The sequence below is a fragment of the Molossus molossus genome, unplaced genomic scaffold (assembly GCF_014108415.1).
Source record: "Molossus molossus isolate mMolMol1 unplaced genomic scaffold, mMolMol1.p scaffold_m16_p_20, whole genome shotgun sequence".
Classification (NCBI taxonomy): Eukaryota; Metazoa; Chordata; class Mammalia; order Chiroptera; family Molossidae; genus Molossus; species Molossus molossus.
Window position 1 is genome coordinate 23,699,982 of NW_023425356.1, and position 13,418 is coordinate 23,713,399.

At 48.3% G+C, this 13,418-nt stretch overlaps 1 protein-coding gene across 3 annotated transcripts in view; it reads right to left on the minus strand.

Annotated features, from left to right (window-relative positions):
• The window catches only part of ADAR (adenosine deaminase RNA specific), a 28,140-nt gene extending 14,926 nt beyond the window's left edge, over nucleotides 1-13,214 (minus strand). For 2 of the 3 annotated variants that reach the window (XM_036272091.1, XM_036272094.1), the window contains exons 1-6: nucleotides 13,008-13,214; nucleotides 4,849-6,272; nucleotides 2,894-3,077; nucleotides 2,264-2,412; nucleotides 1,550-1,691; nucleotides 926-1,116 (exon numbers count right to left, since the gene is read on the minus strand). In XM_036272091.1, the coding sequence (XP_036127984.1) occupies nucleotides 926-1,116; nucleotides 1,550-1,691; nucleotides 2,264-2,412; nucleotides 2,894-3,077; nucleotides 4,849-6,272; nucleotides 13,008-13,022 (2,105 nt within the window). In that variant the 5' untranslated portion in view covers nucleotides 13,023-13,214. The remainder of the gene's footprint in view (nucleotides 1-925; nucleotides 1,117-1,549; nucleotides 1,692-2,263; nucleotides 2,413-2,893; nucleotides 3,078-4,848; nucleotides 6,273-13,007) is intronic. The other variant, XM_036272093.1, reaches the window with a different exon arrangement.
• Nucleotides 13,215-13,418: the final 204 nt, after the last annotated feature.

The following is a 13,418-nucleotide window of genomic DNA, read 5'->3' on the forward strand; positions in this document are numbered from 1 at the left end:
GTTAAATACATTATGTAAGGGTGAGAGCTTCAACAGTAACAACACTCTCTTTCTTAAACTAGGTAGACACATGGGTACCTGTTTTATTTATTTATTTAAATTTTTTTTTATTTGTTTTTATCCTCACCCAAGGACATTTTTTGATACTTTGTTCAGATAGAATGGGAGGAAGAGAGAGAGAGAGAGAAACATCAACGTGAAAGGGACACATCGAGTGGTTGCCACCCACACGACCCAACCAAGGCCGGGGACAAACTGCAACCAAGGTACATGCCCTTAGTGGGAACCGAACCTGGGTCTCTCTGGACCGCAGGCCAATGCTCCAACCGCTGAGCCAAACTGGCCAGGGCACATGGGTACCTGTTTTAGAAGAGACCTTTCATATCTGGTTTAATAACAGCATCCACCCAGTGAAATATGTAGCTGTGCAAGAGTTTGACAGACCTACACATGTCGATTTGTACTGATCTCTAAGCCATGCTGGTAGGTAAAGGAGTCAAGGCATGGCACAGAATATGTTAATACTTACTTTTGTTTAAAACAAAAAGGAAAATGTGCTAATAATATATGCATGGAAATTTCTAGAAGGACTTGAAATTGGTAATAGTGTAAGGAGCGTCTGGGGAGGGAAACTAGAAGTCTGAGATAGAAATGAGACATTTCATTGCATACTTTTGAATCAGCTTGAATGACTTTCCTTAAAATTAAAACTAGTTAAAGAGTTAAGAAGGGTCATGCTCACTGAAAAGGTGACTATGTTCTCAAGATGGCTATCTTTTAGGGGGCCAAAGGGACAGGGCTGGACTTGTTTCCTTCAACTCGCCCCCCGTCCTGTCCTTCACGGCCAATGCACACCCCTATTCCCCCTGGGTTAGAGGCTGTCCCCAACTGTGACAACAGCTGCGGTCAGGCCGGGAACACTCACTTGGGCTCGTGAGGAGGTCCGGACTGGTCAACCAGCTTGAACTCCGCAGCAAAGCCGTGGGAGCGGGCGTACTCTAACAGGCCGCCCACCGGGTTGGTGTTCAGATATCTGACGAGCTCGCCAATCCTCCTGACCTTGTTGGGCATCACAGATTCCAAGGTATCGAATGATTCTGTGTGGGTACTTCCAGGCTGAAAGAGAAGTAGCCACAAAGGGGAACCATAAACACTTAAGGAAACTCTGAGGGACTCACGGGCAGTCCTCAGCCATCCTGCTGCTAGAAATGATCTGTATCTTTTTTTGTTGTTGTTAATCTTCACCTGAGGGAGAGTGTGAGGGAGGGAAGGAGGAAGGGAGGGAGAGCGAGGGAGGGAGAGAGGGAGGAAGAGGATGGGAGGGTGAGGGAAAGATGGGGGAGGCGGGGACAGACATCAATGTGAGACACATTGGTTGGTGTCCTCCTCCACATGCCCAGACTGGGGCTGGGATTGAACCTACAGCCCAGGTATGTGCTCCTGACTAGTAACTGAACCCCTGACCCTTCAGTGTGCGGGCCGATGCTCCATCCACTGAGCCACACTGGCCAGGCCTGACCTGTATCTTCTGAGTAGGAAATGACCCCACCTGGTTATCGGGTGTCGAGTTAGTCGCCTCCCCGTGCAGGGCCTTCATGGCTTCCTCGGCTGCCATCTGCTTTGCCACTTTCTTGCTGGGGGCACTTACAGTGGGGAAAGTATGGGGTCCCATTGCAACACAGTACTGGAACCTGGCAGGAGATGAAAGGAGAATTAAACTGGTTCTGACTGGAGAGACTTACCTAGCCTTTGTCAGGTCGTCACCCCTTAGGGCTCGGGCTTTCCTGGCACACATCACCTCTGCGCCTCGGACCCTGCAGTCACTTCTGCCTTGAAGAGCTGGTGCCTTTCTCCCTCCTCCTGCCCCTGGGCTCTCTCGGCCTGGCTGCCCCTGCTCAACATTTAAGCATCAGCCTAGTTTCACCTCCTCCAGGGACCCTCTCTTGACAGGTAAGTCTGCAGAGTCTCAGAGCAGAGCTTGCCGGGTACGCCCAGGTCTTGTACCGTTTTGTCCCACCACCAGTAACCTCCTAGCCGTGTAGCTCCCTAGTGCTTGGTCCCTGCTTCGCCCTTTGAATTCCTAGTCCCAGATTCTCTGCTCCACAAGCAGCAACCATGCCCTCAAGGCCCCCCATCTTCCACACTGAAAACAGGAGTGATTGCTCTGTGAAATAATCTGCCATCTCTGAGGAGGCAAGGAGGAACTGTATCTCTCTCTTTTTTGAGAAAACCTCAGCAGAGATACATGATACAAGAGATGTACTTGGGGTCATGGGCAGGGCCTTCTCTGGATAGGAGGCGGAATTCACAGGAGCTCCCCAACTTGTGCACACACTCAAGCAATGTAGTGACGGGGTTCTTTCCAGAAAAGAAGGAAGTTGCTGAAGGGGTGGTGGACTGGGACTCTGCAGTCTGCAGAAAATGAGAGACAAGGCAAAACAAAAAACAAAAAAAACACACACACCAAAAATAGTAAGAAAACATTGGCTAGTCCATCGTAGCAGAGGAAACGGGGCTGGGGAACTTCTTTTGGTCAACTACACAGTAAAGGCTGGCGGCTTTCCAAAAGAAGAGGGTTGTGGGGATTTCCTAAGCATTACAGGAAAGGGTGAGTTATTCAAATGTTCTGGATTTGATCATCTTTAATGTCTCTTTCAACTCTGAAATCCGTAATCCTACTTGGTGGGAGGGGCTCGAAGGGGAGCTGGGTATGAGAAAGTAAGGTAGGTGGTGGTGGTGGTGGGGTGAGGGGGTGGGGGGAACGGCAGGCAGCTGACTCTGAGACACAGAATCAGCTGTTAGGCCGAGAGTATTTCTAGAGGGCCAGTTCGAGTCCTGATCCTTCACTGACATGGAAAGTAGCCGAGACCCTCCCAGAGGGCAGGGCACCTACCTTCTCGGATTCTTTCTCTAGGGAACAGTAGTATGCTTCTTCTGGTCTTCCACTGTCCTTGGCTTTAGCTTCCTCAAGCAGAATTGTCATGGCTTTCATAGCTGCATCCTGCTTGGCCACTTTCTTGCTGCCAGCTTCAGCTGGGGGAAACTCTCGGCCACTGATGACAACTTGGAATTTAAATCTTGATGGAAAGTGATTAGATGTGTGAACACTAGTCTAGGCCTCCCTTCTGCCCTCTCCAAAGAGATCTTCACCCTGGAATTCCTGCTACACTAAAGGAGCTTTTTGACTTGCGGAGGAAATGGAGGGTAGGGGACTCTTGTCCCCTTGGAGGCTCAGCCTGTCCCTGCTTTTTGGAAACAAAGCAGCCAATGACTCTAAAGCAGCTCATTAGAGCAAACATAGCCACAGGTGATATGAAACTAGCTCAGGGGAAACCCACTATCTCCCAGCAATGAACTGAGATAAAGTCCGTATAAAAATATCACCATTACAGTCTTGTTAGCAACCAAAAAGCCTTCACCCTAAAGCAACTGTGCTAGACTGGCCACCTCAGGGGCAGTTTCTAGAGCAAGTGAGGGCTCTTCGTGCCGTCTCCCACTCCCCAGACACCTACAGGGATCAGAACACCTGTCACTCCTCGGGGCCTGTTTTTGTCCCCAGTCTATCCACAGAGACACACCACTCTTATGGTTTCTTTTATTTAAGTCACTCTAAAGCTCTATTTGTCTGAAGCCTGTGATGGAAGAAATTTCCCCGTTATGTAGAAAACCAAAAAGCATTTGTTCTAGGCCTCTGGACTGAGCTTAGACTTCCTTTGTTCAAGCTTTCAAATTTGTTCAGCTCTTTGTTCAATCTGGGATTTCATTTAGAAAAGTAGGTCATATTTCTTATTTCCTAGGTCTTCTGAAATATTTGAACATGGCATCAATGTTTCTTATAGCTGGAGTCCAAAGAAAGGTTAGCCACAAGACCCACTGCTTCCCCCACGCTGGGGAGGGAGGAGGAGGAGAGAGGACAGCCACCCAGTCTCCACTCCAAACAGAAACAAACCGGTGTAGGCCGCCGGCTTCCGGACAGACTCACGCCCTGCACTTTGCAGCTCTCCCACAGTGCCATCTCCGTGTCGTTAAGACGGTCTCGGTAAGGGGAAAGGTCAAGCTGGGAATGCTCACCCTCAGAAAACAGCCTAGGCTAATCTCTCCCACCCTCACTAGCTGGGGTGTACAGCCACTCAGGTTTAGGGGTTCAGCTCTCTGCTAGGCCCTTCCGCAGCTCCTTCTGGGCCCACCTGCCTTCCTCAACCTGTCCGCTGGCTGCAGGCGCCTGGCCAGCTGTCTGAGTGAGGTAATTGCCGATCTCACAGCTTAGGAGCAGCAGCAAGTGCTAGCCCACCCGTCTGTGCAGAGGAGGTGTGTAAAATTAGCACCACCACCTTGGGGAGGCAGGCAGCCGCGCATGCTCTGCACTGTCCTTTCCCTACAGGGCTGGGGGTGGGTTCGAACCCACTGCTGCTGCAGCACAACCCGCCCTGGCCCTGGCCGTGGGTGCGGCCTGCCCCACCCCCTGTTCCTGTGCCCTCCGGGGAACTCTGTGTAGGGAAAGGGGGAACGGCACGTGAGAGGGGTGGGAAGAGAGTCAAGTCTCCATGACCTCTGGCCTTAGGAGGTGGACATGACATTGGCATGAAAGCCAATCATCTCCAAAGAAGCTTCATTTTAGCCAACAGAGTCAACCTCCCCCTTGCTCAGCCAAGATTCTGGCTGGTCTGAGGTCTACATTCCCTGCTCAAGAGCCAGAGGAAGGGCCAACAAGGGTGCTTTAGCCAGAAGGCAGAAAGGAAGAGGGAAAAGACAGGGGCCACCACACCACACTGCTCACGAGTCAGCAGAGACTGTCAGGAGCGAGAGCGCCTGACCCCAACCCTAGGTGCAGTTCCTGGGGTCTCTTACCGAGGTTCATGGGGTGGTCCACTCTGCTCTACGAGGTTGAACTCACAGGTCTGACTAGCGAACTGAGCGTATTCTAACAGCCCGCTGATGGGGTTCTTCAGCTGGCACTCGGTCAGTTTCTTGTAGGGTGAACACCGTGGCAAGCCATGACTGTAGAAGGAGGGCATCTCCATGATGGCTCGAAACTCACCTGGGGCTGCATGGATACTATTCAAGTCATCTGGGATGTCATCCGTGGCCCACTGGCCATTTTCAAAGTCAACATACCCTGTTTTTGAGGGGCCATTGTCAAGAACAGGTGGTTTTGGTTTTACTGGTTTGGGTGTTACGTCTTGCCCACTTTCTAATTTTATGACCGGTTCCTGCCCATTCTCCACTTTCCCCGTGGTCACGCTGTTCGAGGCGTCTGGCATGGGTAAGTCGCAGGTGGGCAGCTCGTTTCTTCTGGCCTCCGGGGTAGCAGCTCGCGTGGTGTCCAGGGCACTGTTCTTGAGCTGCATCCTCTCCCGCTTCTTCTCTGTCAAACACCACACGGAAGGGGCTGGCCCTTGCTTGCAGACGTCCCCCTGCCTTTCCAAGTCAATCAGCACTGCATTGACATCCCGGGCTCTCGTGAGTCCAATATTTTTAGCCAAATTCAGGGCCGAGGACTTGGGCACATTGAACAGGTAGTTGCAGATTTCCTCCTTGATCTCAGCCATGTCAAGAGGCTCAGGAGGATGTTCCAAGTCAGATGTGGGGTTTCTGCCTTCAGCTTCAAATCGGGGGTCTGAGTCTGGAGCGTCCTGGTTGCAGCTGTCTGCCCCTGCTACTTGGCTGTGCTGGTACGAAGCCTGAGCTGAGACTGCAAGTCTCCACCAAGGGGGCGTCCCTGCCTCCCGCTGCAGCGTACCCTCCTTTTCCAGAGAGTATAAAATGCGATTGATTTCCTTCTTTGGGGCGCGGAGCTTCCCAGCCAGATCATGTGCTGTGGTGGCCTTCCCTTCGCCAAGCTCCTGCAAGAACTCTAAGATCCTTTGCCTGTGCTCCCGATCCTGGCTGATACTCAGTTCCTGGAAACTCGAGGAAAGCCTATCCACACCTTTCCATGGCAGGACCCTGCCACGTGGGGACGGAGGCTGGAACCTTCTCGGGAGCACCTGACTTCTGAGAGGCACACCCCTCGGGAAACTCCAGATCTCCTGTTGCCTGTCTCTGACAGGTGGGCCGGGAAACCTTGGCCAGAATCCAGGGAGGAATCCAGGTGGCAGTGATGGTATCTGCTTTCCAATTAGGGGTATTTCTGAGAGCTGTCCCTTGAGAAACTCGATTTGCTGAAGCTGGAAACTATTAGGATAAGATGCTGGCCTTGGCTGCTGGTGTCTGACCTTGCTCTGCTCATAGCCTCGGAACGGACTGGGGTAGTATCTGCTGAGGGAACACCCCTGTGGAACAAGAAGGAAAAGGATGTAAATTAGGACTGCAGTGCTGAGCCTGGCCCTTCCCCCTGCTGGGGGGAGGGGGCGGGGGTGCTGCACCGGATACCTAAGGGGACCCAGCGAGGGTGGCTTGCCCACCTTGTAAGCACTGCCTGTTGACCCACCAAAGGTGAGAGAGGAGCAGGAGGTGAAACACACCAACTCCCAGGAGCAGCAGGGCCTCTCCAGCAACCTAACGCATTCTCTACCCTTTGGCAGAATTTTAGGGAGCTGAGAATGAATCTTCCCACTCAGCAAAAACAATTAATCTTTTAAAATAAAAACAAACAAGTATTTTCTTTTAAAAAGAAACTAAAACAGACAATATGCAAAGGGAGCCAGGGGCCCAGGGAATGGACTGCAGCACAGACCCCTTGTCACTAAAATCTATTCACTGGAATATTACAAAAAATAAGTGAAGGCCCAGTGCTCCGAGGCTGTGACTGCGGAAGCTCCCCATCCACCAGTGGCAGCAGGAAACACACAGGTTTATCTGCTTGTCACTGCCAGAATTTGGTTTCAGGGCAGCTGGAAGATTCCTTAGAAAAAAGACACATTGTTCTCCTACTCAGTGTGGTGGTCAGGGTTGGAAGGGTCACTGGGCACTTCTGACAAACCACTCGGGCTCACCTGGATGAGTGGATCTATTCCTGAACACTTCAGCCCAACCTACCCACACTCCCTTAGCTCCGTTCCCACAGATGCTTCCCTCCTGGGTCCTTCAGAACCCAGTCCTACAGGGCACAGCTACACCATGTCCTCAGAAAGTGCCATACATTTATCAGAACACCCAACAGGCCAGTGCTCATCCACTCTCCCTGGTGGGGGTAGAGGCAGGAGGTACTTAGGAGACTCAGGGTGGGGCTGCCAGAAAATACTCTGCTACCGTCTTCTGGGGCTTGCAGACGTACGCATGCGCGCGCAACAGCTAGGATCAGTTTCCTCATGCTTGTCCCCCTTGTCTGATGCTCCTGAAGGCTCCAGGGACCTGCAGGCAGCTGCACCCATTTTCAATGACTTCAGCCTTCTACCTCCCCACATCTCCTGATACAATTAGGGGATTTGGCACTCTTGCTAATCCTGCTCATGGTACACTGGCTGCGGAGTTCCTGAATGACCACCACCACTTCGACCTGTCAGCCACATGAGTGGGTTGTCTAGCTTCCCACTCATTTTCACTGTTACTGTGGCTGGGGCCACCACCAAACCTCAAACCCGGAAACTCTTTTCCAGAGGACAGGAGACTTTTTCTGGAAAGGGCCAGACGAGTCTTCAATTGTAGCACAAAGGCAGCCACACACAATATGAAAACTGTTAGGTAGAACAAGGGTCTCAAGGTCCAGGAAGTTCTCAAAGTTATTTCTTGCTAAATGTTAAAATGTAGGATAGTATTTTTCAGCTACAACTGTAAACAGGAGGAGTTGACAGGAACTCAACTGGGATGAAAGCAGCCAACTGCAAAGAAAAACTTAACATGTAATTGACCAAACAGTGTCTATCAGCAATGGCTAAGTCTCCCTTTGGGGAGGCAGAGCTTTGGATACGAATCTGGTCTCCTCTACCTGCTGCAAGTAACTACCTTGTGACAACCACTTCTAAAGAGACTGCTTCAAACAGTCAACCCCTTGAGTTGGGGAACAAAACATTTACAAAATAGGCTACACTTGCTGAACCCTGCTTTTTCCTGACAGCAACTTCCTTGTTTGTACAACTTCCTCTACCTCCTTATCTGACCCCACTGTAGTGAGTCAGCCATTCTGGTTTCACACACCTCCTCATTCAGCCTGGATGTCACGGTCTGTTCCCTTCTCCACCCAAGGCCCCTGTCCCCTTTTTCTGTTCCAAAGGCTCCGCATCGTACTGGAGAAGGGTATGACTCTTGCTAATTAATGGGGCCATATACATTCCTCCTCTCAAACTTCAGTTGGGTTTTCACTGCTGTCTGGTTATCAGTTCAGTTCGACATTGGTTCACTGTGGACTGAGTGCTGTTCTTTAAAAAGTCTCCTCCCACGGTTTGGTGACACAGCACCAAAGGTCTCCTCTCACCTCTTTCCGTCTGTCTGTTCCTGTCCCTTTCTTCTATCCCTTACACAGAATTAGTCCCCAAGGTTTTGTTTAAGGGTCTTTTCTTCCTTTCCCAGGTTGATTTCATCCACTCCCTCAACAGAAACATGTCATTTACGGTTTCAGCCCCTTACCTCTTACCTGGGCTACATAAGACAAGAGCCTCTAATCTTTCCATCCCTCTACATCCCAATCCAATGGGCCTGCTTCTCCCTCTAGTGCCACCTATTACAAGTCCAACCTTTCCTTACAGATCTCCTTATTATTATTATTATTTTTATCCTCACCCAAGGACATTTTGCATTTATCTTCAGATAGAGCAGGAAGGAGGGGGGGGGAAGACAGAGAGAGAAACATCGATGTGAGAGAGATACATTGACTGGTTGCCAACCACATAACCCCAACCGGGGCCCCAGACAAACTGCAACCAAGGTATGTGCCCTCAGGGGAAACCGCACCTGGGACTCTCCAGTTCTTGGGCGGACACTCTAACCACTGGGAAAACCGGCCGGGGCTCCTTACAGAGCTCCTTAAATGCCATTCTCCAGGAGTCTTCTTCCAACTCCCACCTCCCTAGTCTTTGAATTCCCTCTCGGCACCTGTTACACTACTTGCTTTACCTTTGATCATAGCTAGTGGTTTTTGTAATGGCACACACAGATTGTAGGGTATCTGAAAGGTGAGTAACAATATGAGGTATCCTAGAAATTATACTTAACTCTCCACTTCCGATATTGCCCATTAGTACTGCTGGGGGTCTGCAGTCGACTCCATGGTAAGCTCCTGGGGGACAAGAACTGTGCTTCTGTTATTTCTGATCTCTGTGTCTAAGACAACACCTGGCACAAAGTTGATTCCGAAACACTTGTGGAACAAATGACTGCATAAACAAGACATCCCTAGACACACAATCCCTTCTACTCCTCCTGCTGCACCTAACCCCTTCCCCCACCACACTGCTGGGGGCCGCGCTGTGCGTACAGAGTGGGAGTTTGGCTCATGAAGCTGAATTATGGGAATTTCAGCGCTTTTCTGTTTAGTTCGAGTGACCTTGGTAAAGAATTGTTTCAAAGTGGCTAAAGTCAGTTCCCAGCTAAATGCTTTCCAGATTTAAACTGCTTCTCCTTGGTCCAGCCGGTGTGGCTCAGTGGTTGAGCGTGGACTCATGGACCAAGAGGTTGCTGGTTTGATTCTCAGTCAGGGCACATGTCTGGTTTGTGGGATCAATCCCCATTGGGGGTGTGCAGGAGGGAGCCAACTGATGTGTCTCTCTCATCAATATTTCTGTCTCTCCCTCTCCCTTCCTCTCTGTCTAAAAATCAATAAACAAATATATACAGTGATACCTCGGTTCTCGAACGCCTCGGTTTTCGACCAAATCGGGATTCGAGAAACTTTTGTCTCGGAATCCGAACAAATATTTGGAACTCGAACTTCCGAGATGAGCCGAGTTGAGCCGAATGGCGTTCATTCGGCCCAGCACGCCTTGCTTGCGTCATCAGTGTGAGTGCAGAGAGAGAGTCACGCTTTGTGGAGTCATGCTTTCCTATTGGTTTCATTGCTTCGGTTCTCGAACAATTCGGTTCTCGACCGTCCTCCTGGAACGAATTATGTTCGAGAACCGAGGTATCACTGTATATATAAAAAAAAGCTTCTACTTGGCCAAAACCCACAAAACATTTGAATGTCCATCTACATAAGAAGAGTAGAATAAATCACGACACATTCATGCTATGGAAGAGTACTAACAGTTAAAAAAAAAAGTGTTGTGAACAATCTGTATTCACCTGGAGAAAATTTAGGAATGACATAATGTTAAATTAAACAACACAAAAAGCTAGTTGCACTGTAAGAAAGATCTCTTGTCCTTTGAGATGACATGGAGGGACCTGGAGAGTATTATGCTAAGCGAAATAAGCCAATCAGAGAAAGACAAATACCACATGATCTCACTTATTTACGGAATATAATGAACAAAATAAGCTGATGAACAAAATAAACCCAGAGATATGGAAGTGGGGTACAGACTGACAAACCTCAGAGGACATAAACCAAAGAACTTATATGCATGTATGCATAATCAATGGACATAGACAATAATGCCATGGGTGGGGGTGGGGGATTGGGAGGAGGGTGTCAATGGGGGAAAAAGGAGAAACATCTGTAACAAAAATAAATGAATAAAAAATAAAAAGAGAAAAAAAACAAAACAAAAAGCAAGTTGCAGCCTGGCCAGTGTGGCTTAGTGGTTGAACAGCAACCCACGCACCAAGAGATCGCCAGTTCGATTCCCTGTTGGGATACATGCCCAGGTTGTGGGTCCAATCTCCAGAGGGGGGCACACAAGAGGTGGCCAATTGATGTCTCTATCTCTCTCCCTCTTCCTTCCTCTCTAAAATCAATAAGGAAAAATTATTTTTAAAAAAGAAAGCTGCAGTCTGGCAGGTGTGACTCCTGGTTGAGCGTCAACCCATGCCCCAAGAGGTCACCGATACGATTCCTGGTCAGAACACATGCCCAGGTGTGGGCCTGATCCCCAGTGGAGAGCATGCAAGAGGCAGCCAATCGATGATCTCTCTCATCGATGTTTCCATCTCTCTCTCCCCTTCTCACTTCCGCTCTCTCTAAAATCGATAAAAAGAAAACCAATTATTAAACAAAAAAGAAAGCTGTAGAGGCACATGTATGTGATAATTCCCCTTTTTGTAAACAAAAGAAAAACCCCATGAATGTGTGTGTGTGTGTGTGTGTGTGTGTATACACACTAGAATGAACACAGAGGAAAGAAGGAAAGGATACATAAATTTGTTAACAATTGTTATTTTAGGAAAAGATTAGAAAGAAACTATTACCCCCCCACCCCCCCCACCGCCAAAGTCCCCTGAAAGCCAAAGCCAAAACACCACTTGAAAATAGCAATTTGAAGAACCAATGAATGGACGTGAGAGCAAGAAAGTGGGAAACCAACTCATGGCAATCATTCCTAAATCCCTCCACATCTCCACTCGCCCAACTCATGTTTATTTATGATGAAAACTCTGTAACAAGCCATTGGACATTCACTGCCCTACAAAACTGCACTTCAATCTAGTCTCAATATATTAGGATCAAGAGATGAGCCCCCACTTTTACCACATAGGCTCCAAAGAGTAATATATTGACATAGGTGAAAAATTGCTTTCCCTTTAAGTCAGGTGCCCCGAATTATTTTATTTTATTTTATTTTATTTTATTTTATTTTATTTTATTTTATTTTTGGTACTTGTCCCTAGGGGGAACCGAACCAGGGACTCTCTGGTCCGCAGGCCGATGCTCCAACCACTGAGCCAAACTGGCCAGGGCCCCCTAATTCTTTTAAAGAAGAGAGATATAAACAAACAATAAAACAAAAACAAAAAAAAGAGAAGGAAAAATATATGTGTATGTGTGTATATACATGATCATGGTTGTAGTTATAAGGCTATGTGCTTTGACTTTCTCTATAAAATACATAAATATATATGTACATGTACATATATATTCTTTTAAAGGAGATATATATGCCTGTATGTGAATGTATATAAACACATACATACTACGAGGTGGGCAAAAATAGGTTTACAGTTATAGTACAAATACATAATATAATTAATAAATAGTAATACAAGAATAAACTCTGAAAGGGAAAAAAAATAAACTGTTTCATATACTCACAACTGTACAAACCTACTTTTGCCCACCCCTGTATATCTCTCTCCCTTCTTTAAAAGAATGTATATACATGTGTATATATATGTGTATATATATATAATACATACACACACACACACATATATTTTTAAATGGAGGTAAATTTACATTCAGTAAAACTTACCGTTTTTGGTGTATAATTCTGAGTTTTGACTACGTAGAGTCAAAGCACATATAACCTTAAAACTACAACTACGATCAAGATATAGAATATTTCCATTTCCCAAAAACATTTTCATGTACTTTGCAGTCAACTCTTTCCACCCACATCCAGCCCTGGCAACCACCTCTTTTTTCTGTCCTTTTATCTTTATTGTTTTTTCAGAATAAAGCTAAAGGGACGCGGAGTATGCAGTCTTTTGCTTAGCATAATCCACTGGAGATTCACCCATACTGTTCCACCAAACAGCAGTCCATCACACGGATGTCTCCTTTTGTTTATCTCGTCACCTGTGTAAGAACATTTGGGTTTTTCCAGTTTTTAGCTATCATGAATAAAGCTGCGATAAACATTCTCCTACGGGTTGAGAAGGGTGATTTTTCATTTCCCAAATGCCCTCAGGAAGTGCATAGGGTGCACAGAGGGGACACAATGCACGTTGTCCAAGTGGGGCTAAAGGAGGGGTGGGGGCGAGTATCGGAGTCCAAGCATAAAGGGAGAGAGGGCTTTGCCTTAACCTGGGCTCAGGCCTTGCTCCTCACATGGGGGTCCATTCCCTCCACAAGCCCTTACCGGTATTGTTCAAGGCTACAGAATTAGTATAATACGAAGTACTAGAACAGCAACTCTGCTTGTTAAGGAAACACACACACACACACACACACACAAGCGCACCATGTCACGGACTGAAACAGGAGCGCATGTGAGGTGGGTCGAGGCACGCGAGTTCCGGTGGCCTACGCTTACCTGCCTCGGGTCCATCACGCCCCCGAAGGCATGTCCAGGCAGCTCGACATTCACATTACCCTCTCCCTGGTGAGACCCTCCCCGAGGTGGCTGTTGACTTCCAGGGGCCAGGCCGCTGCTCCCGGCTTCGCAGACACAGGGGGCGTCGGTGGAGTCCCCACAGGAAACACTCCAGGCCCAGGCTGCGCTTGCGGGGCTGTGAAGGCTCCGTTCAATTTCACTTTCGTTTCTCAGGAAGGACGGCCCCTTTGGAAAGTTTGGTCGAGGGGTGGGGCTTGAGCACAGCTTACAAGAGCTTCCTGGCTTCATGCTAATTACAGCTCTAGTATCTCTTTGCAGGAGAGCTGGGCAGGATGCTCTTTCTTTAGGAAAACAGCTGTAAATACTGAGCTCATAATGCCCCTAACCAGC